The sequence below is a fragment of the Saccostrea echinata genome, unplaced genomic scaffold (genome assembly GCF_033153115.1).
Source record: "Saccostrea echinata isolate AGI-Se365-2 ecotype Australia unplaced genomic scaffold, CSIRO_AGI_Sech_v1 ptg000030l, whole genome shotgun sequence".
In the NCBI taxonomy this organism is placed as follows: domain Eukaryota; kingdom Metazoa; phylum Mollusca; class Bivalvia; order Ostreida; family Ostreidae; genus Saccostrea; species Saccostrea echinata.
In genome coordinates this window covers 34192162-34216911 of record NW_026889779.1, presented here as the reverse complement: position 1 = coordinate 34216911, position 24750 = coordinate 34192162, and the positions used below count along the sequence as shown (strand labels likewise).

Here is a 24750-nt window from a genome sequence, read left to right as displayed (position 1 = left end):
TTGTCTATAACTCTTAAATTATACAAAATCAATACAAATTGTGAATCTATTACAGAAATTATACGACGTCATGTTCTTCTGCACGAGACATTTGTTTCTATACTGGACCAAAAATAGATCGAGAATTTCCAAATTGATTCAACGTGTTATAAAAAATATGTTCACCCCCAATCTGCCCTTGGTGAACGTTACATTTTTTTCTAACCCATCCCTCCATACCCCAACCTAAAAAATAATAAAAAAAATAAAAATATAAAAACAAAATAATGATAATAATAATAAAAATATATATCAATACTTTTTAATTCTGTTTTTCTTCTAGAACAATTAAGAAAGATGGCAAGGTTTGCTTAACAAGTTTATATTATTTAATCATATAATAAAACAATTTTTGCTCTTCCCCCCACTCAGTACTACAATGGAGCCACCTGTAGGGTAACATTTTTTCCCGAGCCCTTCACAATTACTGTATATAATAGAATACTTCTGAGATTTTTGGTTTTGCAAGTATTTATTTCTTCATGTTCAAAATATGCAAGCATACAACGGTATATATACAATTAAATTTGATTGGAAAAAATATTAAATTATCAGTTTTATACATTGCAGACAAGTATTTGTTATTTTGCTAATTTTTTACATTAACAATATGGCAACATAACGAACACAACACGGGTAAAATATCTCATAATAATTCAAAGATGAATATTTGATGTTTATACCATGGCACGGTGTACAAAAATAGAATTATAAAATATGATTCTGCAGATTTCAATGAAGAATTATAAGTCAAACAATTTTAGATGGAGACTCAGAAGGTACAATTTTCTCAGTTTTAAGAGGAGATAACTCCGTACTGCGATCATCTGTGTCTTCCGTTGGGGTTAAATTTGAAGCCCTCGAAAAGATATTGAATCCACCAGACCTGTAGAGAATATATATGCAGAATGTTGTAAAATTTAGCAATAGGAAAAAAAAAGTTTTGGCCATAGTAAATCATAGTGTTCGTAATTTCCCCATAGAGAATCCAAATATTTTTATATCTATGAAATCCAAAATTATGTATTTTTAATTTAATTCTATTCTCAATTGAGTTTTTCTATATTGAAGGTTATTTTATTTGCATGTTCAAATATCATTCTCCGGTTATCATCACTGATAACGACTTAGGGTGATATTATTGCTCATAAACTAAAAGTTCATAGTAAATCAAACTGTTCTGATATTACACCAAAATATTGCAGTCAATCTAAGTACCAAAGCAAAGTAACAATGTCATACTTAATATATGTTAACGTTTCAATCTCATTGTGTATCTAAGTATCAAAATAACGTTATCTATATAAAAAAAAATAAAATGTCATAGTACATGTAAGACTCAGTTTTAAAGTAAAGTATCAATGTCTTAGTACACGTAAAACTCATTATTAAAATAAGGTATGCATGGCATAGTATATGTAATTCTAAGTATCAAAGTAAAGTATCAATGTCATAGTACATGTAATTCTCAATATCAAAGTATCAATGTCATAGTAAATGTAATTCTCACTATCAAAGTATCAATGTCATAGTACATGTAATTCTCACTATCAAAGTATCAATGTCATAGTACATGTAGTTCTCAATATCAAAGTATCAATGTCATAGTACATGTAGTTCTCAATATCAAAGTATCAATGTCATAGTAAATGTAATTCTCACTATCAAAGTATCAATGTCATAGTACATGTAGTTCTCAATAGCAAAGTATCAATGTCATAGTAAATGTAATTCTCACTATCAAAGTATCAATGTCATAGTACATGTAATTCTCACTATCAAAGTATCAATGTCATAGTACATGTAGTTCTCAATATCAAAGTATCAATGTCATAGTACATGTAATTCTCACTATCAAAGTATCAATGTCATAGTACATGTAGTTCTCAATATCAAAGTATCAATGTCATAGTAAATGTAATTCTCACTATCAAAGTATCAATGTCATTGTACATGTTAATCTCAGTATCAAATAAAAGCAACAATGTCATAGCATGTAAATAGTGTCAAAGTAGTTACATGTCCGACAATGAAGCCCAGTTTTATTTGTGTATTAATCGTGAAATGAATTCTACATCTTTAATATGTTTTTTTTGTATACTGCTAATGACGTTAACTCCTGTAGCCTATTTCTCATAATGTTACTTTTTCTAAACGAATTTCGTGACTAATAGAATTTTTTAATCAAACTTCCCCATAGGTATCGAGATTCTGACTTTCTAGGATAATTCAGAAAAAATCGTCAATACATTTTAGTGACAAAACGTGACGTCATCGCAAAGTCATGTTTAATGAGGTTGCAAATTATAGTTTTGTTGCATGGAAATTGCATAAATTCTTTTTTGTAAATCTTTTCAATGAAATATGGAGATTACAAACAGTAATAAAACTCAAAAGTCCACTAAGACAATACAAATCGGGAGCTGAGCAAACACGGAGCTCTAAAAAAAACATCAGAAGTAGGATCAGGTGCCATGGAGGAGTAAGCATCCCCTGTCGACCGGTCACACCCACTGTGTGTTCATTGTCATGATCAGGAAAACGGAAAAATTCGTAGAGAATTCAGTGTTTAAATAACGGCCCAAAATTAATATGAAAAATGTAAGTCAGCATTCGACCTAATCATAGATTGTATTTGCTGTCAAGGTCATTGTATCGACCATAGAACTTGCGAAATAATGACTTTTAAGTAAGACAGTTGATATCCTCGTGTCATTAACTTGTTTGTCAATAGCTTGACTCGTTTAAGAAATTGTTCGTACATGGAGCATGCTCTTGCGTATTGAAAAACTGGGAGACATTATCCACATATGCAGGTTATAAGGGTATATATTTGCTACATAAGAAAGGCAAATTGACGATTGAAAAGTTGAAGTCGTCGCTTTTATCATAAAGTTTTTTTGTTAGGTTACCATTAACGTCTTTTATAGTAAAATATCCAATTACGAAACAGATGTGCCAGACTCTGTGGTATTTTTTATTTTAAGTTCACTTGGATAGTCGACATATGAATGGAAGTAACATTTGTTAATTGATAATACGTCGTCGAGATATCTACATGTTGAGTTGAAGGCCACAGCAAGTGTCTCCTTCTTCTCATGTGGAAGTTTTTGAATAAATTCTTCTTCATATGAATACAAAATAGGTCTGCTAATAATGGGGCGCAATTGGTACCCATGGAAATTCTGCATATTTTAATATCTACTTCAGAGTACTTGTGTGTACAACAAAATTTTTAACAAAATATTTTTGCAAATGACCAATGGCAAGGGAAGTGAATTTACGAGTTCCATTTTTATTGAAAAAGCAGCTAACTATGATGTCAAAAAGCCTGGACTTTAATTTATCGTTGTGGAATGGTTGTATAAAGTGCTGAAAAGTCTTACGTTTTGATGTTATTGATTTTGTTAAAATTTTATTTCAAATTTTCTTAAAGTTCCTTGGCATTTTCAAGTATCCACATCTGATTTACACCACTTCCTAAATATATTGTTGCACAGTTCTCCTGAAGTTTCTCCTTCACTGCTGTTAATGTTTTAGTGAGGATTAAAGAAAGAGGCTTTGTAGAACATTCACTGGAACCCGCTATGTAAATCGATGCCATGATTAATCCACCATGTTGCTTTGTGCACAAAGAGGATTGGGAGTTTAAATTTTTTCACGCAGTTTCATCAAAGTTAATTTGAATAATGCGTGAATGAAATATATAGAGATAACGAACAGTATTCAAGCTCAAAAGTCCATTATACAATACAAAATAGGAGCAGGGCAAACACGGACCTCCAAACATCAGAGGTGGGATCAGGTGCCATGGAGGAGTGAGCATCCCCTGCCGACCGGTCACACCCGCCGTGTGCTCCTTGTCCTAATCGGGAAATAACGGAAAAATCCGTCGACAATTCAGTGTGCAAATAATGGCCTAACAATTAGTATGAAAAACTTCAGTCAGCATTTGACTCAATGATAAATTGTATTTGCTGACAAGGTCATTGTATCGACCATAGAACTTACAAAATGATGACTTTAAACGAGACAGCTGATATTCTTGTTTCATCAACTTATTTGTCAATAATTTACCTCGTTTTAGAAATTGTACATACGTAGAACATGCTCTTGCGTATCGAATCAACTGAGAGATATATACCCCGTATGCAGGTGATGAAGGTATATTGCTGCATAAGTAAGGGAAGTTGACGATTGAAAAGTTACAGTCATCACGTTTATCATAAAGCTTGGTTGTTAGATTACCATTAACGTCTTTTTCTAGTAAAATATCCAAGTATGAAACAGATGTGTCAGACTCTGTGGTATCTTTTATCTCAAGTTCACCAGGATATATCGTATCGACATAAGAATGAAAATAGCCATTGTTAATTGGCAATACGTCGTCGATATATCTAAATGTCGAGTTGAACGCCGCAGCAAGTGTTTTCTTCTTTTCACGTACAAGATTTTGGACAAATTCTGCTTCATATGAATACAAAAAAGGTCTGCTAACAACAGGGCGCAATTGGTACCCATAGGAATTCCAATAGATTGTTGGAAGACCTGGACTCCAAAAACCACATAGATATTGTCAATTAGAAACTCAAGCATCTTTTTAATGTCAACTTCAGAGTACTTGTGTGTACAATCAGAATGTTTTTTAACAAAATAATTTTGCAAATGACCAATGACAAGGTAAGTATATTTACGAGTTCCATTTTTATTGAAAAAGCAGCTGTCAATGATATCAAAAAGCCTGGACTTTAATTTATCGTGGGGAATGGTTGTGTATAAAGTTGAAAAGTCGTAAGTTTTTAAGCTGTTGATTTTGGTAAAATCTTGTGATTTCAAATTTTCCAAAAGTTCCTTGGAATTTTTAAGTATCCACATCTGATTTACACCACTTCTCGAATATATTGTTGCACAGTACTCGTGAATTTTCTCCTTCACCACTGTTAATATCTTAGTGAGGAGTAAAGAAAGAGGCTTGGTTGAACATTTACTGGAACCCGCTATGTTTCTTTGTTTGTAAGGATTTTTATGAAGTTTCGGAATCCAATATAAATATGGTAATTCGAATTCATTTTGGTTGTTTGGAATATTAAAAATATTCAAATCTGACATATGATTTTGAAGAATTTCTTCCTTAGAAAGGGAACTATGAGTATAAGTTGGATTACCACTTGTATAATTAAATCCAAGTTCCTCTAAAATACATTTAATATAATGAGCCTTACAAACAAAGACAATGTTGTTACCTGCTTTGTCAGCAGGGACCAGTACGCACTGATCATGTAATCTATCTAATTCTTTTTTCACTTCTGGATTATTGAATACAGAAGGATAGATGGTTTTGATATTGCCTCTCAATCTTTTAATGCGCGATTTTAACATACATCTGATACATTTAATCCATTCTGACAGTGTCAAAGTCTTCTTTTTCATGTCTGGCCCATCGCCTGGCGTAGTCCTCTACAGAATCCATAATATCTATGAAATTCTTACGCCAGTTGAATGATCTGGGTTCCCTAAATTTAGGACCTTTTAAAATTAGTGATCTAAGGTCCTCATTATTAACTATATTTACGTCACCAGTAATAACGTGTCCAGCAGGACTATAGTTATAGGGCGAAGAAGAACATGAACACGATGGAGGATTACGTTTCAGATATTCGATATCCAGGCCCTGTAAAGTTTTCTTGTAATTAAAAAGTTTGGAAGCAATAGTCGATGTATATTTGTAGGAAATACAAGGTGTAGTCTTTAACTTGAAATATGGAATATTAACCCGAATTTTCTTCGTTGTCCAACTAAGTTGTAAAGTGCACTTTATAACCAATAAATTATAGTTAGAATATACAAACCTCTGTCTTTTTCGTATTAAGATGACCAAAATCAATATAAAGATAATGATAAAAAGAATCCCGACTCCAACTCCAATGTAAACAGGTAAATCTGATGAGGTTGAATAGATGGGAGTAGAAGTGTTCCTTGTATAAAGATCTGTGCCATATTTTATACAAGACGGGTTTTCATTAGGTTCCCAATGTCCATTCCTGCATGTAACATTATTTGTACTTCTATATACCATATATCCATTTCTGCATACAAATACTGCAGAAGAGTTTTCTAGATTTCCATTGGTTGATTCCCATACACCACCAGGAATTGTTGGCAAATCACTACAAGTCAAAACTGTAATGGAATTGTAGATATCAATTTCATAAAAGTTAAAATAGTCAAATTAACTGACCTCTTCAAAATATTGTGTGATTATTTCAATTTTGAGTAATTGTTTCACCTATCAATGCTGCCTCCTGAGATTCCTGAAACTGTTTCTGGAATGTCAGAGATTGCTCCGCTACGTCACGTGATCCTGTGACAGAGAAATCAAAGATACATTCTTTGTCCTCTCCGCAGACCGCCCTCACCTCCTCTGTAACTGTTACTGAGGATTCAAATACAGGACGAAATGATGGCTGGTGATAGTCAGCAAAACTCTTTCCAGGTTCATACGTGAACAGGGACTCTGTCTCATTGATGACCCCTACAATTACAAACCTTACTGCTCTAAATATTATATTCATTTTGATTTTTGTGGTAATATACACAAACGTTACATTCATATTCATGAAACATTTTTAAAAATTTATAAAAAATAACCTTGAGAAAATGTAAAACATGGTGAGAAAAAAATTAAAGGAGATGAAAAAGGTGAAAATAACACACAGTTATCAATCTTATCAAACAAGTTGTGAAATTGGCAATCAAGGAGTCAGAAACACCAGAGGTAAGATCAGGTGCATGGGAGGAGTGAGCATCCCCTTTAGACCGACACAAGAGTCGTGATCTCTTCTATATTGACTATGGTAAACAGAGAAATCAATAGTAAAAATTGCCTTACAGTTATTATTTAAGTCAGAATAAAGAAATAAGTTCTATTTGCAAACATGGTCATTAAAACGTAGATTTTGTCTTTGTCAGCATCCTTCTTCTGTTTAAATATTGGTCATAATGCCCAAAATTAGTACAATTAACCGTGGTTCACACATAGAGCACAGTTGTTATCACGAAACACTACAAGAGAAAAATAATAACTATTCGAGAAATAGTTTCGAATTCCATACTTAGAAAGTTCTCTTGCTTATTGAATCATTTGAAAGGAGAGACATAAACGATACATACAGGTGAAATGGAATGTTACTACTTTAATAGGGAAAGTTAATGACCAAATACCTGAATTTATCAGAATGCAAAAATGACATGGTGTCATCTATTTTCCAGACAATGCCGTATCGAACGATGTAAATCATATTGTAAGAAGAAGAAAGAACAAAATTGACCATCTTGTGAGAGAAAGAAAGAAGGAATGTCTAGAATCACCAGCAGAGAGTACCTGAAAAAGTACTAATCATATGATAATATTCTGACAGTCCCTGAAAAGGTTCCAATTAGAAAATAATTATCTTCCAAGAGTCACCGAAGCTAACTTATCTTTCAAGGTGCTCGAAAATTTTAAATTGCTTTCTAAAGAGCTCTCTTCAATTTATAGGCTTCTTTTACATGCGTATTTGTTTTATAATATGTATTCCATTCACAATAAAAGTTCGTCAGACTTTTGTCAAGCATTTTGTGCAATGACTGGAAGACATTTAAATAAACGGAAATAAAATTTTACATACACGACATTCCGAATTGATTGAAGATCAACACATCGGTCGCATTTTCTGGTAGTTGTTGTTGAGTAGAAGAAAGTAGATCATTTGAGGCATTTCCATCAGAATTCCCAAGTAAACCTTTTAGCTTTCCTTTATGATTAAACATGTAAACCAAATTAGTATTCTACGACGCGTAAACTAACAATGTTTTTTTCTTTAATTCTTTAATGACAAAAATAGTTTTAAGCTATAATTGATAATTCAGTTTAACGAAAAGTACCTTTAAGTTGATCCCCTTGAACTACTGGAGAGATGTTTAATATTTTCTTCGATGCTTGAATGTTAAACGCAATTTTTATGTCTTTAAACATTACCATTATTGATTTGTCTGTACTATTATCCTCGACAGGAAGTAATATGACTGTTACACCTGCAAAAAAGATTTCATATTAAACAAACAATTCTTTAATTCAAATCCCATCACAAATTCTTATAAAAAAAGCGTCAAATTCCAGCATAAATTGATAATTGTTACATATATACGAAACCTTTTAAATTCATCCAGTTAGATTCCTCAAAATCTAAAAGTTGTCCATTTCTAAGAACATCAGCTGTTCGAATCGGGTTTAGTCGAACTTCTATTCGATCAGAACTGTTGATGTGTTCCATCACTAAGGCTGTCGCTACAGTAGCTTGCACTAGACTTCCTAAAGAAGAAAGACTGACTTCATCCTTAAATTTCTTATATCTCGACAATTTTTATATAAACATACATGTATCTGTAAATTTGTTAGCCTACCATCCTCCTTCTGAAACTGTTCGAAGCGTATCTGGCTTTTGAACAAGTCATCCTCTGTGTATATGTACACAAACTCTCCAGCTCCATTAAATGTATAACTGTATCCATCAAGGGTACTCAGATGAGGGTCACCGCTGGTTCTAGCTGAAACAAAATAGAACCTGATAAGAAAAAAATAGCTGTGTTTCACATATTAAACTAGGAACCCCTTTCATTTCAATCGTGCAGTTCTTTCGATACATAGAAAAATAATGGTCCTTTTAAAGCTTAAGGATGCTTTCTTCACAATGGTTTATTCTCGAAATGTGAGTAAAAACTAATTTGTTTAAAATCATAAAAAGATTTCTGATTAGAAATATGACAGTATTTAAAAATGTAAAATGTTCATATCAATCCTTAGAATTTACACTAAAATGTATATTAAATTTTACAGATTAAAAGTAAATTTTATAGATTACTTTGTAAATTGTTCACATTAATATTTACATTTTTCACATAATCCGTAAAATTTACACATACAACAATAAATTTTATGCTATTATCTGTAATCAGACTTGATGTGTGAAATTAACTCTTCAATCTGTAACTTTTACACAAAAAATTGTATAAAAATACACCTTGATCTGTGAAATCTACAATTCAATCTGTACAAAGTAAATAATCAATACATTCAGCAGTCTCATAAATGGCCTACAGATCCTTCATGTTATACTGTGGATCACCAACTTTATGCAACACCTTATTTTCTCGAGCCTTATTTTCTCGAGATATGTATTTGGTTTTTATAAGCAAGACAACATTTCTACGAATTGTGGTTATTGCTGTATATTTCCTATATGCTAATAATTAAAAACGCGAGAATGAATTTTTTTGGCTGACTGTCTCGCGTAATAACGCAGAATTAAAGTTCTCCCGAACAAGAATTGATTTATGTTTAAATTTTAGTTGATCAATTTGCATGTACTGTGAAAATAATAACTTATCAATCTTTTTAGATATATATGTCTTGTACATGTATAGATATAAAACAAATAAAAACAAGATGTGTTTGTGAAACACTATGCACCCGGCGGCAACAAAGTTTGAAAAAGCTATTTTTAGCACACAGGTCACAGTCAAGGTCACAAGGTCATTAACCTTGGTGTCATTTGAAAGAGCTTAATTACTGGAGTAAGCATACCAAATATGAAGTCTCTTATCTCTCATGGTTCAAAATTTATGGCGAAGGTTAAAGTTGACAACAGACAGAAAAACAGACAAACAGACAGACAGGACAAAAACAATATGCGCCCCCGATCTATCGATCCGGGCGCATAAATATACAATTTAACATGCTATTATGAAATATTTGAAGATGTAATGAATTCAAACGATGCGTGCAAAAAATCAAACACACACATATTTTTAAAGAATGTATCATTAATTTTGAATGTTGCATATAATCATTTTAAAGTAAATTCAATTGATGTGTGCAATTATGCAATAATTGATAGCATTTGCTTATCTAGTACTCGCAACAAATGGATTACTAATACTTTTAATATAACCAGAATCAATCAGTCCTAGGTAATAAAGTATTTGAATTTGAGATAAATAATTTTACTTTGGCAGCTTTATAAAAATTAATTTCTGTTAATTTAATTTTTTGACTTTACGTTCGAAAATGATTTTAATTTTAACTTTTATATTTTACATCATGGTCATACACCCATAAATTAACAATATCAATCAGAACTGGAAATAAGAAACCAAAAAAATTTTAGATTATAGTTGTTTAATGTAGGAATACATGCGTAATAAAAGAAAGTGTCATTGTGGCATACTGCGCTTCCATATGTTAGATATAGTCTACCTGGCCTAGGAGGTTCATAATTTTGACAGGAGCTGTATTTCCGTATTTTCAGAAAGTCTTGGCAGAGATTGTACGTGGTATTCTCTTGATTGATGTCTGATTGCATCTGTGAAAATCGACAGCATTGCAAAAAAGGCACCACGTCGTGATAAAAGTTTGTAATATATGGAACGTTTTCAGGTTTCTTTCCAAGATAGTGAAATCGCTGCAGTGTACCGCCTTCCTGGACTCTTGAATCAATGAGGTTTCCCTTGGCATTAAAGCAGCAAACATTGTCCATTCCAGTTTCGCTTTAGAAGAGAGCAACTTTATTTACAGGCTTTAATTATGACAATTTTCAAAAAGCGTATTTCTGGAATAAAGGATAAGTGAACAGTTTTTATTCTGACATATATGCAACAAAATGAAACCTTTTATATGAGTTTAATTGTGATAAAAGAAATACCTTGGTCCAGAAAGTCTTACACAATGTCTGGCATCTCGTCTGTAGCGACAGTTGACAGTTTGCTTTGATTTAATTTGGAACCTGTTACAATCAGGATCGGGTTGATATTTTACAATGTCCAACACGGCCTGCTGGATTGTGCAGGGACAAGGTCCGACATCAAAGTCTGTAGAAAGTGATTTAGTCTCGCTCTTTATCCAGCTCTGACATGCTTGAATTGCTTCATCTTTAGATTTGGATATTGGAAAAACGTCAGACCAAATTCCTCTCGGTGGCCTAATTATAGATTTTATCAAATATTGTTATATTGAAAGGATTTTCTTTTTAATTCATGAAAAGATATATGCTTCAGATTAAAAACATAACATTAATACAATGTCTCTATGCAAATATTAAGTAAGTAAACAAAAACGTTAATTTAATGATAATTTGAACTTACATTTTAATCATAGTCTCTACACGAGAGGTAACTCGCAGTAAAGCGACATGTTGTGTCACATTCAAACTGAAAGTTGTCATGCACTCAGATTTAGAAATATTCTTTTTTGCAATAAAGCTCTCAAACTTCAAACCTCCATTTCTTAGCTGAAATAAACACCATTAACGGACTATGGATGCTAATGCAGTGGATTTTAAACTAGTGCTTTTGACAAGTCATACAGGAAAGTAAGGAGCTTCATTACAGTAAAATTATCAATGTAGTATATTTCCACTTTCTTAATCATAAACTCACTGCTTATGCATACCTGAAGAGTGAATAAGTGGAGATCCACGGAGCTACTGTTCTCAAGCTCTGCCTCTTTTTCATCCCAAGATATACTGTGTTCACCATTTCCCCAGATGTCGGGATTAACTCGATTCACAAGAACTTTGCTAAATGCAGGATTTACTAAAAGAAATATGATGAATGAATATACATGCACTACCCAAAACAAACCAAATCAAATAATCAAATACAAGTTCAGTTTCGGCATAAATACATTTTTTAATTTGAAATTTAAGATTTCATGTAATAGCATACCAAGATTTCACACTTGGCCCTCTAGTTTGTATTGTTAGAAGAAATCTGGCCGAAACGCGAGAGTAGTCCATGTATACGTGTTAAGTGAAATTAAAATAAAGTGTGTATTCACCCAGTTCAAGGTTGTACTGATTTGGAAATAACCCTGAACATAAGCTTCTAACTGAGGAGATGCTTATCTTATTCAAAGCATCTGATTTCAATAATGATAATAAAAAATGAATAAAAAATATTTGCAATTGTTTGGATTGCTTATGTGAATAAATATACGTGTAGTATTGCCATTGAGCAGATAATAATTTCGGGTAAATATTTTTTTGTTCTTTATGGTAAACTACGAGTATATGCATGTTTTAGATACTAAAATTTTTATCTGAATAACAATGGTCAATGTTTGTGGGGATGTAATTGCTAAGAAACAAATGTCATATTATATTTGCTCTTTTTCATGTTGCGTCTAGCATGGAAATGAAAATGTTATGATAGTTTTTAAAACTTACAAACAAAAAACGTTCCTTCAAACGAGTGGGTTGTGGTCCGATTGCTTAAATATATGAGCACGGAAAGATCGCCGTCGCTGTCAAACATAGGAGTGATGCAGACAAAGCTGTACTGCGACTTAATCTCACACTCTAAAACCCACCGAATGCCAGGAAACTTGACTTTGAAGGAGCTGTACTGGTCAACACAAGGTCCACTAAATGTCAGGTGCTGACCCCCAAACATAGGACCGCTCCTGGGTGTTATGATTACATTGCCTGAATAAGAAATATATTTTTAATCTAATACAAACTGCTAAAGAAGGGATACTACACAGCTAACATAAACTATGTTGTTGCATTCTTCGTATTTATCATTCTAAGACGGCTCAAACTCACCAGCAAAATGCATATGTTGTATATCCGATGATGTTTTGGTAGACGTACTTTTAAAGCATAATAAATATAACATATAGGACTCATAAAAATGATGCTTGGTTTTAGTGAAGAGAAGTAGAAATCTATATTAAACAAAATGGGTTTGTGAAACACGGATGATCCCGTATTGCACCTCAAGGCCAAGGCAAAAGTTTTTCAAATGTAGGTCAAACTCCAAGGTCAGGAGTTCAAAATTGTTAAAACCCAAAGAAATGCCTCATCATAAGAGATATACATGTGAAATATAATAGCCCTAGTAGCAACCATTCAGAAAATATGGCCAAAGTTTTTTCAGAAATTAGGTCATTCTTCATTTTTTCAAATTAGATAATTTAATGAAAACAGAATTTCCCGAAACCTTCATTATCTGATTTTGTATAAATCACGCCAAGAAACCGAAAACTGTTTGAAAGATTAAAAAGTAAAATGTTTCTATCATTACTTATTTAAGAAACGTATGTATGTTAAAAATCACCAAAATATCAAACAGGAATAAGAAACAAAAAGACGTATTTTTTCCAATGTATGGAAAAATTGAATTTTATAAATTGTCTTTTCTAGCAGATTTTTGTTTTAGCAAAAATTTCCTTCTTTATTTCAAAAAATTCTGACTCCATGTTGTATTCCAAAACTTAGAATTTAAATCTCTGATTTTAAGCCATCCCAAACCAAGGTTTTATAATTTAAAAAAAGCAACTCTTTGAAAAGATTTCTTATTCCTTGATTTTAATCCCCTTTTGTTGTCTCAACATATTCCTGTTAGCCCTGACCTCAACAAACCTGAATCTTTACTGCCTGAGGATGTTTGCATATCAGTATGAGAAAAATGGCTTTTCTATTCATTAGAGGATTTTTTTCTTTATATTCCTATGTAAATCTTTGATCTTCTAATGTGGCTATCAAGAATGCTACCATATTAATGAGTGATCCTAACTTTGCTGTTCTTGAGAAGTTTTTTATGCTCCTCTAATCAAAGACTCGGGGACAAATTGTTTTTGCTCTGTCTTACTGTTTGTTTGTTTGTTTCTGTTTGACCGAATAAAATCCTTGCCCATAACCTTTTTCTGCTTTCAGCTAGGGGCTTTCATATTTCACATTTGTATTCCTAGTGACAAGACTCTTCGTTGGGTAAGATATATTTGACCTCTAGACCTTTGAGTTTTACACAAGTTTTCAATTGTTAGAGCTAGGACTTTCGTGTTAAACATATTCATTCCTTTTAACATTTCATTTGGTACCAACAATTTTGACATTTTTACCTTGATCTTGGAGTTTGACATCCTTTTAAAGTTAAAAAAAACGAGAACTTTTGCCATAACTTTTGAATGGTTGCAATTGGTGATAAGGCTTTTATATAGTACATTTGTTTTTCTTATGATAGGGACTTCCATTAATTACCATTAATTTGATCTTTGGAAGTTGGAGTTGACTTATTTTTGAAAAAAAACCTTGGCCATAACTTTTGAACGCTTGGTACTAGAGCATTCATTTTTACAAGTGTATCCCTTGTGAAAAAGCCTTTCGTTTTAGTACCAATATTTGGACCTCAAAACCTTAAGCTTTGTGTATCATTTTTTTGTAAAATCTTTAACCTTGACCATATTTTCTGAATGGTTGCTGCACAGGGTTGGGTTCAATTATTTTGAAATGTAATTTATTACTTTCAAATACATTGATGGTCTTGTCATTTACTTGCAATTACAATTACATTGATTTTTACAAATGTAATTAATTACTCTCAATTACTTTGAAGAATGTAATTAAATAAATTTCAATTACTTTAGTTTTATTTTCAAAAATCTTGAAGTACAAATACATGTAAATTTTAGGTAGGGGTTATATTTAAAATAAATAGCCTCAGGTGCCTTTGATGTCACTGTGTTTCATCAACACACGATCTACATGTACATATTTATTAATCACCAAATCATGGAATTTGATTATGAGAGAGTTTTTAAGAGTTTTGAATCAAATGTAAAATACTCTCAAATTATTTCATCTGTAGGTAAGCGTAACGCTGACAATTTTCATAAAATAAATGATACTTGAATTAATTATTCAAGATACTAACTTTTTTTTATAAAGATATATGTTTAGGTGTTAAAATAATGATTTAATAAAGATTTCTTCCCTGAAATGTATAAATAATTGTCATGCGCATTCTTAATTGTATTAAATAGATCACCTCTAATGGTCATATCTTTTAAGTTAAACAAAGCATGGTATAAATAACCTTTTGGGGAATTGTTTTGATAGCAATTTACAGCTGTGATTTGAAAGGCAACAAGGCAGGTCTCAATGACACATGAAACTATTTTCTATTTGACAATCAAGCAACAAAAACTTGAAATGTTTCATGGCTATACCATAGAAGGGTAGAACAAAATTTTAGATAAACATTAAATTCATATTAATTCTATATGGTGCATCATGATTATAAAACAAACTATTATTATAAATAAGCCAATATATCAAATTCATTTATAAGGATGTAAAAAGTTTGAGAATTTGAAAAACAAAAGGGTTGAGGATGTTTTAAATGAATAGAAAGAACGGTAAAATGTAACTGTGATGGAAAAATTTCCCTATTAAATACTCATAATATATATTATGTATAGTAATTGAAATGTAATTGAAAAGTATTTGAAATTACATGGTATTTTTTCATTGTAATTAATTAAATTAAAAATACAAGTTATTGGAAAAATGATCAATTACATATTACTTCCAATTACCTTTAAAAATGTAATTAATTACACTAAATTACAATTACTTTTTTCAATTACCCCATCCCTGTTGCTGCAAAGGCTTTTATATTTCATAAGCGTATTTCTTGTGACATGTTCTTTCTTTTGTGTAGCAACATTTTTGATCTATTGACCTTGATCTTGGAGTTTGACACTGAAAAACTGTAACCTTTGTCATGAGCTGCAACACGGGGGAATCATTGTTTTACAAACAAATCTTGTTTCCTATGTACAGATGTATAATATATATATTCCGAAGTACTTTGATCAGCTATTGTGGCCCCACTCTTCTCTATTTAAAGTTTTGCCCTTGATTTTGTCATTCAACACCTAGAAATGTTAATCATGTCTCAATAAACTGACTTTTTATAATCAAGTTTTGCGAATGTTAAAATCATGAAATGCTTCTTGAATGTGGTTTTGATCTCAAAATTATTTACCTTATCATAATCAAAATTTACTTATACAGTTCTTTTACAGTGCACCACATATGTAATACTTTACACCTTCCTTTCATAAAATGCAATCGTTAACAATAAAAACTTTGCTTAATAACGAATCAAATTCCATGTTAACTGTTTATTGTTCCTTTCTTTTTCTTATAATTTTTCTTACAATTATTTCTGATGAAAAATTTGGGAGGCATAATAAAAATTTTAACTTTGCCCTCTTATTTACTTAAAGGAAAAAGAAACGCATATTTTTGATTGATCTACTATATTTCCATCTTATCATTATTAAAATAGTTCTGAATTTATTTGGGCTTTAAATAATGTCTACAAATGGACATGTGATATAAAATCACTCAATCATATGTCTGCCGTGCTCGACTGTAGCACCAGTATAAGTGCCTTTGAGCATCGGATTGAAAGCCATGTAGCTGTAATTTCGGACAAGCAGTTGTTGAACAATTTTTGCAATCTCCAGTGCATGTTTTGAAAATATTTGGTGATAATTTGTACAAATTTTGACCCTCAAAGATATCAGGCCTTACTAAAATTCTAAGAGGTCTTGTTTTTGCCTAACTAATGGAAAAAGCAATCAAAATGAAATTGTCGAGTAATTAAATATGTCTCAATCTACTGTATCACAGCTAGAACGAAGACGCAATGCACGCGACTTTGGATGATCACTAATGATACAATACTGTATTTGTACGAGTGTTGTAGATAAAGTTCGTGGACAAAATATATATTCTGAATAATAACAGCCAGGAACACAATCGTTTAGCTCATGGGAATGTCAGATCAGAAAATGAAAAATTTAGAAAAAGTACGGCAGTAAACATGTACTTAATATTTCTAGAAAATAATTAATTTCTGAGAAACTGCAGTCTTGGTACTGAGATCGTAGGTATCCTTTTATTACACACTTTAGACAAACTTATTCTTCTATTAAAGAAAATGATGCAAATAATATATCAACGATATGAATAGGGGGGGGGGGTCACTATACTTTGTTAGGGGGACTATATAGCCCCTTTCCCCTCTAGAGCCATATTCCTCCGGGAGAAGTCTAAATATAGGGGAAGTCTCCCTACATGTATTTGACAACGGCTCACTGGGGAAGAGAAAGAGGAGGAACTAAAATCCAAGTCCCCTATTTTCCTCAAAAAACGAATTACAGTTGACAGTTTTTAGGCAAAATGGGCGACAGTCGGCGGTTCATCGGCCGTTGTCTTGTCCGATTTTTTAGCTCTTTCCTCGTCGGCCGACCGATCTTGTGTCCGTTGGGCCAAGTTATATTTTTTCTGCGTCGATGGCCGATTTCTTCAATTGGAGTAGTCATTGAATAGTAAATCGACCAACCCTCGATCATCATCCGACAATCGGTCGACATTTATAGGTATTGGGTTTGTCGGCCGACGGTGAGTATCAAACTGCGGCTTAGCGTTATGTGATCGGGTGACGATTTGCCGACTTATAAATATATGAACTCTTAAGGACATTAGCAACGCATTTTAACTTTATCGTCTTATTCTCTGCATAATTTAAATGTCGCAATAACTGAAGGAGCTTTGTGCGATTTTATGATGCCTGGTAGTGCTGCACAACTCTGAATACAATGTTAAGGAAATACTTATGGTGTCCCGATAGGGCCATCTGCAACAATGTAACAGCGCCTAAGAAAAACGCGCTAGCACGAAGTGACAACGGGCTAGGTGTTGTTTACTACACACCGTCGCGCTTACACACAACACACTGTCATGCTAACGCAATTTTACACAACACGCTATTGTCACTTTGTGCTATCGAGTTATCAGTTCGCGCCAGCGCGTTGTTATTAACTCATAGTTGCACTTTTGCAAGTGATAACGCGCTATTGCAAAGTGACAACGCGCCATCGCATTGTGAACAACGCGTTAGCGCATAGCTACTTGTTTCTAACGCGCTTTTACACTTTTGTAAATGGCCCTGTCGGGACTTTACAAATACTAGCAAAACTATATTTTTGTTAATTTTCTTTTAAAAACACAAAGATTTTCTTCATTTGATATCTTCACTTGATACCTCGTCGCCCGCGTGGCGCAGTGGTTAGAGCGTTTGCTATAGAGTCACGGTGTAAGGAGTAGATCATTACGTCGTTGGTTCGAATCCACTGCGGGATGTGGAGACTGGTCCTGCGGATGAGACTGTATAAACGAGATCCCGTTTCGCAGTAGGTGCTGGCACGAAAAAGATCCCTCACTGCTTAAGCCCCAAGTGCCGAGTATAGGTCAAAATTTGCAGCCCTCCACTGGCAAGTGGTGGCCTCTCCATATGAGTAAAAACCTCTCGAGAGGGAATAACAACAAACAAACAAACAAACATTTGATATCTGTTCAAAACTCTTAGTAATGTATGCTGATTTCGGTCCAAAAACATCTTATTGTACTATGGTTTTAAATTAAGAATATCTTGGAAAATTATCAGTGGGAAAGGTACATTGTAAAATACATGTACATATACGTTGCGTGTGACCTTAAAGTCATCGGAGATATCCATACTTACTGGCATCCCAAAGCATCTCCTCTACTAAGGTTATAATGTAGGTGTTTGATTTAAGGGTGTCGTACCTTGCATAAACTGAACGGACGTAATGAAGAGTTCCGGGTTCAGGGAGATAACTCTAATGTTTTAATGTTCGAGAATGATCCTAAAAGCCCGGGCATATATATGATCACTAATTTAGATAATATTTTAGTATGACTTTTAGAATTTCAGATCTTACTTAACGCAATGAAAAATAAATATTTTAAAAGTTTAAAAACGAAATTGAACCTTTATTCTGATAATATTAACCTCAAAAGGTTGTATTATACAGGGAAAATGCAACATGTAGAAATAAAAGTCTGTGCTGTATCGTCGAATTGTTGAATAATGAGAAATGACAAGGTGTTAAAACCTGGCACAGAACTAGGAAAGTAGAGCTTTTCTCAAAAAAGGAAATATTTTAATTCTTTATATGACAGAAAACTTTGTACCTTCTGTGTTACACCCTCCTCCTCCAATTTTTGACGAATCTATTCTGAAGACGAACTTTCCAGGTATATCTACGTTGGATTTACTGTTTATGTTGACAATGTCTGCTGTACGTGACCCGTTCACTACATAATATACTTTCCCGTCACCGGCATTAAAACCAACCTATAATTCGAGAATATGCTGCTCATTAAGAATTCGGAATGCAAAAGCCTGATTACAGCTTTATGACATTCACGAGAGAGAGAGAGAGAGAGAGAGAGAGAGAGAGAGAGAGAGAGAGAGAGAGCAGATTGATTAATGAAGTAAACATAAATGGAATAAGTACATGTAGTATTCTTTTTAAGGTATGTTACTCGTCAACGTTTGAAAAAAAAAAACAAGTTTGATAGGAACCTTTGATATCAAAATTGAAAAAGATGGTCGAACAAGGTGTGCAAAATACTGATGGTTTGACAAATGAGAAAGTGAAAAAAAACCATTCTTCTTTGACATTTTAGTTAACATTTATTTATACTTTATGTAAAAACGCCACAATCTGCATCAATTTCGCAATTATTAAAATTATTCTCTATGAAATAGCATATAACACCGAAGAAGGCAAAAATGATCATTTCTTCCTATCGAAACACAATTTTACCAAATAAGTGGGACTTCGCTCTATTCTTTTTTTTTGAAAGTATATCTTCAAAGTATGCATAAATATATACATTTTTGCTTAACAAAAACACGGAACAAGGACCCACTATGCCTTAAAAATACAGTTTTGATGACATACATGTAACAGTTATATGTTTCCGTGAATTATTTGAAGTCTAGTTATGTACTGAAGGGTCCTATCACAAACAAGATTCGAATGTCGGTTCCTGCTACAAGTTGTGTGGTGTAATGGTTATTATTTCAGTATTTAAGAAAGAAAATTGAGAGCCCCCTAACCAAAAAATACTATAGAGAACTATAGTTCACTTTAGTTTACTATAGTAAATCAATGTTTCAAAGTTATCACTTTAGTAATTCAAAGTTTTCAAAATTATCAATATAGTGTCAAAGTTATCACTATAGTACATCAAAGTTTTCATAGTAAACACTATAGTAAATCAAAGTTTTCATAGTAAACACTGTAGTAAATCAAAGTTTTCATAGCGATCACTATAGAAAATCAAAGTGACAACGTTTACACAATGGTAAATCAAAGTTTCAAAATCAGCATTATGGTTTATAAAGGTTTTAGAAATGAAGCCTCTAGAAATTAAAAGTTTAAAATGTATTACTACAGGATATAATTTTCTGTGATACATGTAGACAACATTGGTATTAACCAGTTTTGCAGATTATCTTAATTCTCAAAAGATATCTATTGATGTGTTCTATTTCCAAAAATCCCATGCAATTTGTATGTAATCTATTTTTTGCATTCAAATTCATTTTTAATTTTATACTTTTTTTGACAAAAAAAAAAAAAAAAAAAAAAAACAAAAAAAAAAAAAAAACATGGTTTTCAAAAACTTCTACGGGATAACATTTTAAAAATGAATATTGTTTGGCTTTTATTTCAATTGACCTTTTTGTATTATTTAGTAAATAACAAAATTTAATGTTCTTAAGTACGTAAACAAGACATATACAGTAACCATCTTAAATCCAATGATGTTAAGTATATTTGAGTGATAAATAATAAATCAAAGTTTTCATAGTGATCACTATAGTAATTAAAGTTTTCATAGTGATCACTGTAGTATATCAAGATTTTCATAGTTATCACGTTAGTAAACCAAAGTGTCAAAGTTATCACTATAGTTTCCATAGTGTCAAAAGTTATCACTATATATAGTTAATTTTAGTATTTTTTTGTTAGGGTCAGGATTTTTATCGCTTCAAGTCCCAAAAAACTTTTTTACGGAGGCCCTGGAGGGAGACTGCCTTACTTGTTATCACTTATTTGCTATAACTTAATTGATGTGACTTATTTGTTATGAAGTTTTTGTTGCTAGTTATAACTAAATATTACGTAGCTATGGAGAACGTGTTGCTTGGCTTACGTTTATTGTTAAAATGATATGTTTAGTCCTAGTTTAACTGTGCTTTTGATTTATTATTGTAGTGTAATGTCCAGTACAACTGTAACTACTAAATTCTCATGTAACTTTGTTGGTTTAACTTAATTTTTATTTGTTTTTTCTTATTTGTAAATTCTTGTTACTTTAATAGTTATTAATTAATTCTTATTTGTAAGTTCCATTTTGCATAATGATTGAACACATGAACATAACTACTATTTTATCTTGTCGTTAGTAATAAATTCAAAGGCAAAATATTACTTCCTTCTTTTCTGCAACTACAAGTAGCCTCGATCTTTCATGCAACTTTTTTGGCTTAAGTTAACGTGTGATAACAAATCTAAAATAACAAGAATTAACAATTAAGTCATACGAACTAAGTCAAAACACCTAAGAAGTAAGTCAATGTCCCTCCTTAGAACAACTAAGGTACAAGATATAACATATAGGACTTAAGTTATCACAACTGTACTGAACATTAAACTACAATTAATCAATCCAAACTACAGTAAAACTAGGACTAAACATATCATTTTAGTAATAAGCATAAACTAAGCAACACGTTCTCCATTAAGCTTCGTTAGACTTGGTTATAACCAGCAACACCAAAAAAAAAAAAAAAAAAAAAAAAAAACAAAAACCCATAACAAATAAGCCACAACAAATAAGGTATAACAAATAAGTCTTAACAAGTAAGTCAGAGTCCTTCCAGGGCTTCCGAAGTTTTTCATTCTTTTTATATTCAATGTAGGTCTCAGGAAAAAAGGATATGAACAAATTATACACATTTTTTAACATACTTTATCAAAAAATTGCAGATATAGTGAACGTCATAATAAATTTAACCTTGATTTTAGGGTAAAATTTGCATCTGTTGACAAACTGGTCCAAATCATTTTAATAATAAACATGGGTTACTTTGATTACATGGTTACATAGTTACTTTGATTTTTATACTAAATTCGACTCTGAATTACTACGTCTATTTGATCAATACGTAGCATTCACGGCGAGTCGACAGGGGATGTCTACTTCTCCTAGGCACCTGATCCCACCTCCGGAATTTCTAGGGGTCCGTGTTTTATGCTCTGTTCACAGATTTGTATCGTTAACAGGTTTTTCGACAGTGATCACCATTCGTTATCTTCATGTATTTCACACGAGGCTTAATTGTTTTGAAAAAGGTCGTAAGAGTACACCTTTCCTTAATCTCTGTCCCTGAAATAAGAAAAGATAATCAACTCAGCCAAGGCCGTCAGTTTTCTGAAAAGGTGGCACAAGGAAGGATCTTCAAATGTTCTTCTCCTTTTAGCCAGAAAATTTTATGAAATCATTAGTGGGTGTCTGGATCATTCTGGGATTCATTTTTACACATGATAAGTGAACAAACTCTAGCAGTAGTGGTTAAAGAGAAAAAAATGAATCAATTTTGTTAAAAAGTCATATATATCAAAGATATTTTCTTTAAAAAAAAGGGGGGATGCAATTGCTCCCACAGTACCCCTGTATATTAAACACATGTTTATAACACACACACACACACACACACACACACACACACACACACACACACACATATATATATATATATATATATATATATATATATATATATATATATATATATATATATATATATATATATATATATATATATATATATATATATATATATAAGAATGTAAAGCTCGGAATTTTCTTGTTTTATCCTATAAAATAAGCATAATCGGAAGTTGATGTATGCCATGTAAAGTCTTAAACTGTGTTGAGACAATTTTTGAGGAATAAATGAGTAGTTACAATAAAAAGGCTCAAAGAAAGACGCCTGGAACGATTCATTAATTAAGAAAAAAATTATCTCGACCCTGACTTGTTTAAGTAGAATAATGATCGATAAATTAATAGGATACGCGTTTAAAGTTGAAGTGTCTGAAATTGAGTAAGGTACCTTGTGGTAAAAATAAGCAGGGGGTGCCCTATTTACGAGACCTTTGTCTATGACCTATTATGCATTGCATGGGTAGCTCCCCCAGAGAAGTACTGACCTGTGCAGGTTTTCCCCCGAGTCCAGTATTTGCATTTCCTTCGCTTGCTGTTCCAGTTGTCCATTGAATGTTCGCATAATTAAATATGGCGAAGGCATGTTGCCCATTTGTTATCAGTACAGCTTGAAATGTATTTCTCTACAAAAGTTTTTAAATGGATTCTTAACATAACTAAATATAGCACATGTATCTCTAGGTATAATAGCGTACCTTAAAAATAAATAAAATTTGTACCTTTGAACAGCCGCCATTAGAGCACCCATAAAAAGCTACTTTATCCCACGTAGCTATGAACACCCAAGCAGCATGGAAACGGTTAAACTCTGGGAAATTTGTCTTGATTTCATTGGAAGCCCGGTCTAATATCCTTGAATTTGTAGTTTCTCGATACCATACCTGTCCTCCTTTTCTTGTGTCCACGTCCCCCCAGTAGGGGGTGATAAGTCTACGGTCCCCATCCAGCGGAAAAGGATCTGGTGTATATTGTGACACTGGGGTCAAGAATGAGATAGCACCGTTTGTACTCACCTTCAAGAAAAAAAAGTACTTATACACAGAAGTGCAAATACTAAGTACATATATATGAATTGCTGCCCTTTAATTACTTAAGCATTATACTTATCTTATAAGAAATATACTTACGATTAATTTATTATGTGGCTTATCGAAGAAAGGAAATTTTGTGGATACTGGAATATCAGGAGAGTTTCCGTCATCATTTTTAGCCATTACAGTATCACCATTGTCCCCACCAAAAGGATAAAAGTCCGAAACTGAAAGTGTCTCAACACGGACTGCACAAACCGTCCACGACATTAACAGCGGGTAAAACATGACATTAAAATCTTATATCAACGGAACAAGATCTTTAAATGACTATCATGACTAATGCAGGTTGGATTTACAAAAATCGATTTGAAACGTATTTTTTTTCACTGTCAACTGTTATTCAGCCAATAGAAAACGAAATTCTTACAATCGGGTCGAATTCTGTTACCTAAATAGACAACCTACTAAAATTGTGTTGCATTTGTAAAATTTTATTTCATTCTTTTTTTTTTTTTTACTCTTTGTGTTTTATCACGGATCAAAAACTCATACCAAAGAAGACAGTTTACTTCGCGAACAAACAACAGCGTGCAACAAAATTTAAATTTAGGTCAAATGGATACCTCTATGTCAATATCGAGTTTGCAGTGAAACACGCATTTAGAATGAAAATAGTCATTGAGCCCCGTCCAGTTAAAGCATTTTTTGCATTCAATGCAATTTAAAGACAAGGTCAACACAGTTTAAAGTTTAGTATTGTAGCTTTGTCATATTTTTACTTTCTTGCATTTTTATGTACTAAGTATTATTCTTTTAATGGAGGGGGCGGTGGTTAATCGTTAAAACTTTCATTCATATTAAAAAGATTTTTTGAAAAAGATCTATTATGTTATACTAAAGAGTTACAATGCAGTAGAGAATTTTTTTTTCCACAAAAAGAGGAATCAGTTAATTAGGATTTGAGAAGCATAAGCAATATTTGTAAATTCTAATACCGTAACGAATATTTTTTTAAAGATCATTTTTAAGAAAACGAGCAAGGTTCATTTTAGCTATAAAATGTCCCTGTCCATATACATATTAATTGACCAAGTCCGAAAGTCCCATTTCAAACATCAATATTTAGTAGAGACTTAGTGCTCTCATTTACTATTAAAAAGTTTCTTCTGAGAGTC

The 24750-nt window shown here is 32.4% G+C and overlaps 1 protein-coding gene across 1 annotated transcript; it reads right to left on the bottom strand.

The window, feature by feature from the left end:
* Nucleotides 1-503: 503 nt before the first annotated feature.
* On the bottom strand, nucleotides 504-24437 carry LOC133197750 (sushi domain-containing protein 2-like). Its single transcript, XM_061333946.1, has 16 exons — nucleotides 23669-24437; nucleotides 23261-23554; nucleotides 23027-23164; nucleotides 18927-19089; nucleotides 12300-12557; nucleotides 11525-11667; nucleotides 11218-11363; nucleotides 10779-11054; nucleotides 10334-10623; nucleotides 8482-8625; nucleotides 8231-8389; nucleotides 7963-8112; nucleotides 7707-7832; nucleotides 6326-6571; nucleotides 5889-6219; nucleotides 504-925 (listed from the first exon to the last, which is right to left on the bottom strand). Exons 1-16 carry the CDS (start codon nucleotides 23858-23860, stop codon nucleotides 790-792), a joined length of 3192 nt encoding a protein of 1063 aa, XP_061189930.1. The 5' UTR covers nucleotides 23861-24437; the 3' UTR covers nucleotides 504-789.
* Between the last annotated feature and the right edge of the window lie 313 nt (nucleotides 24438-24750).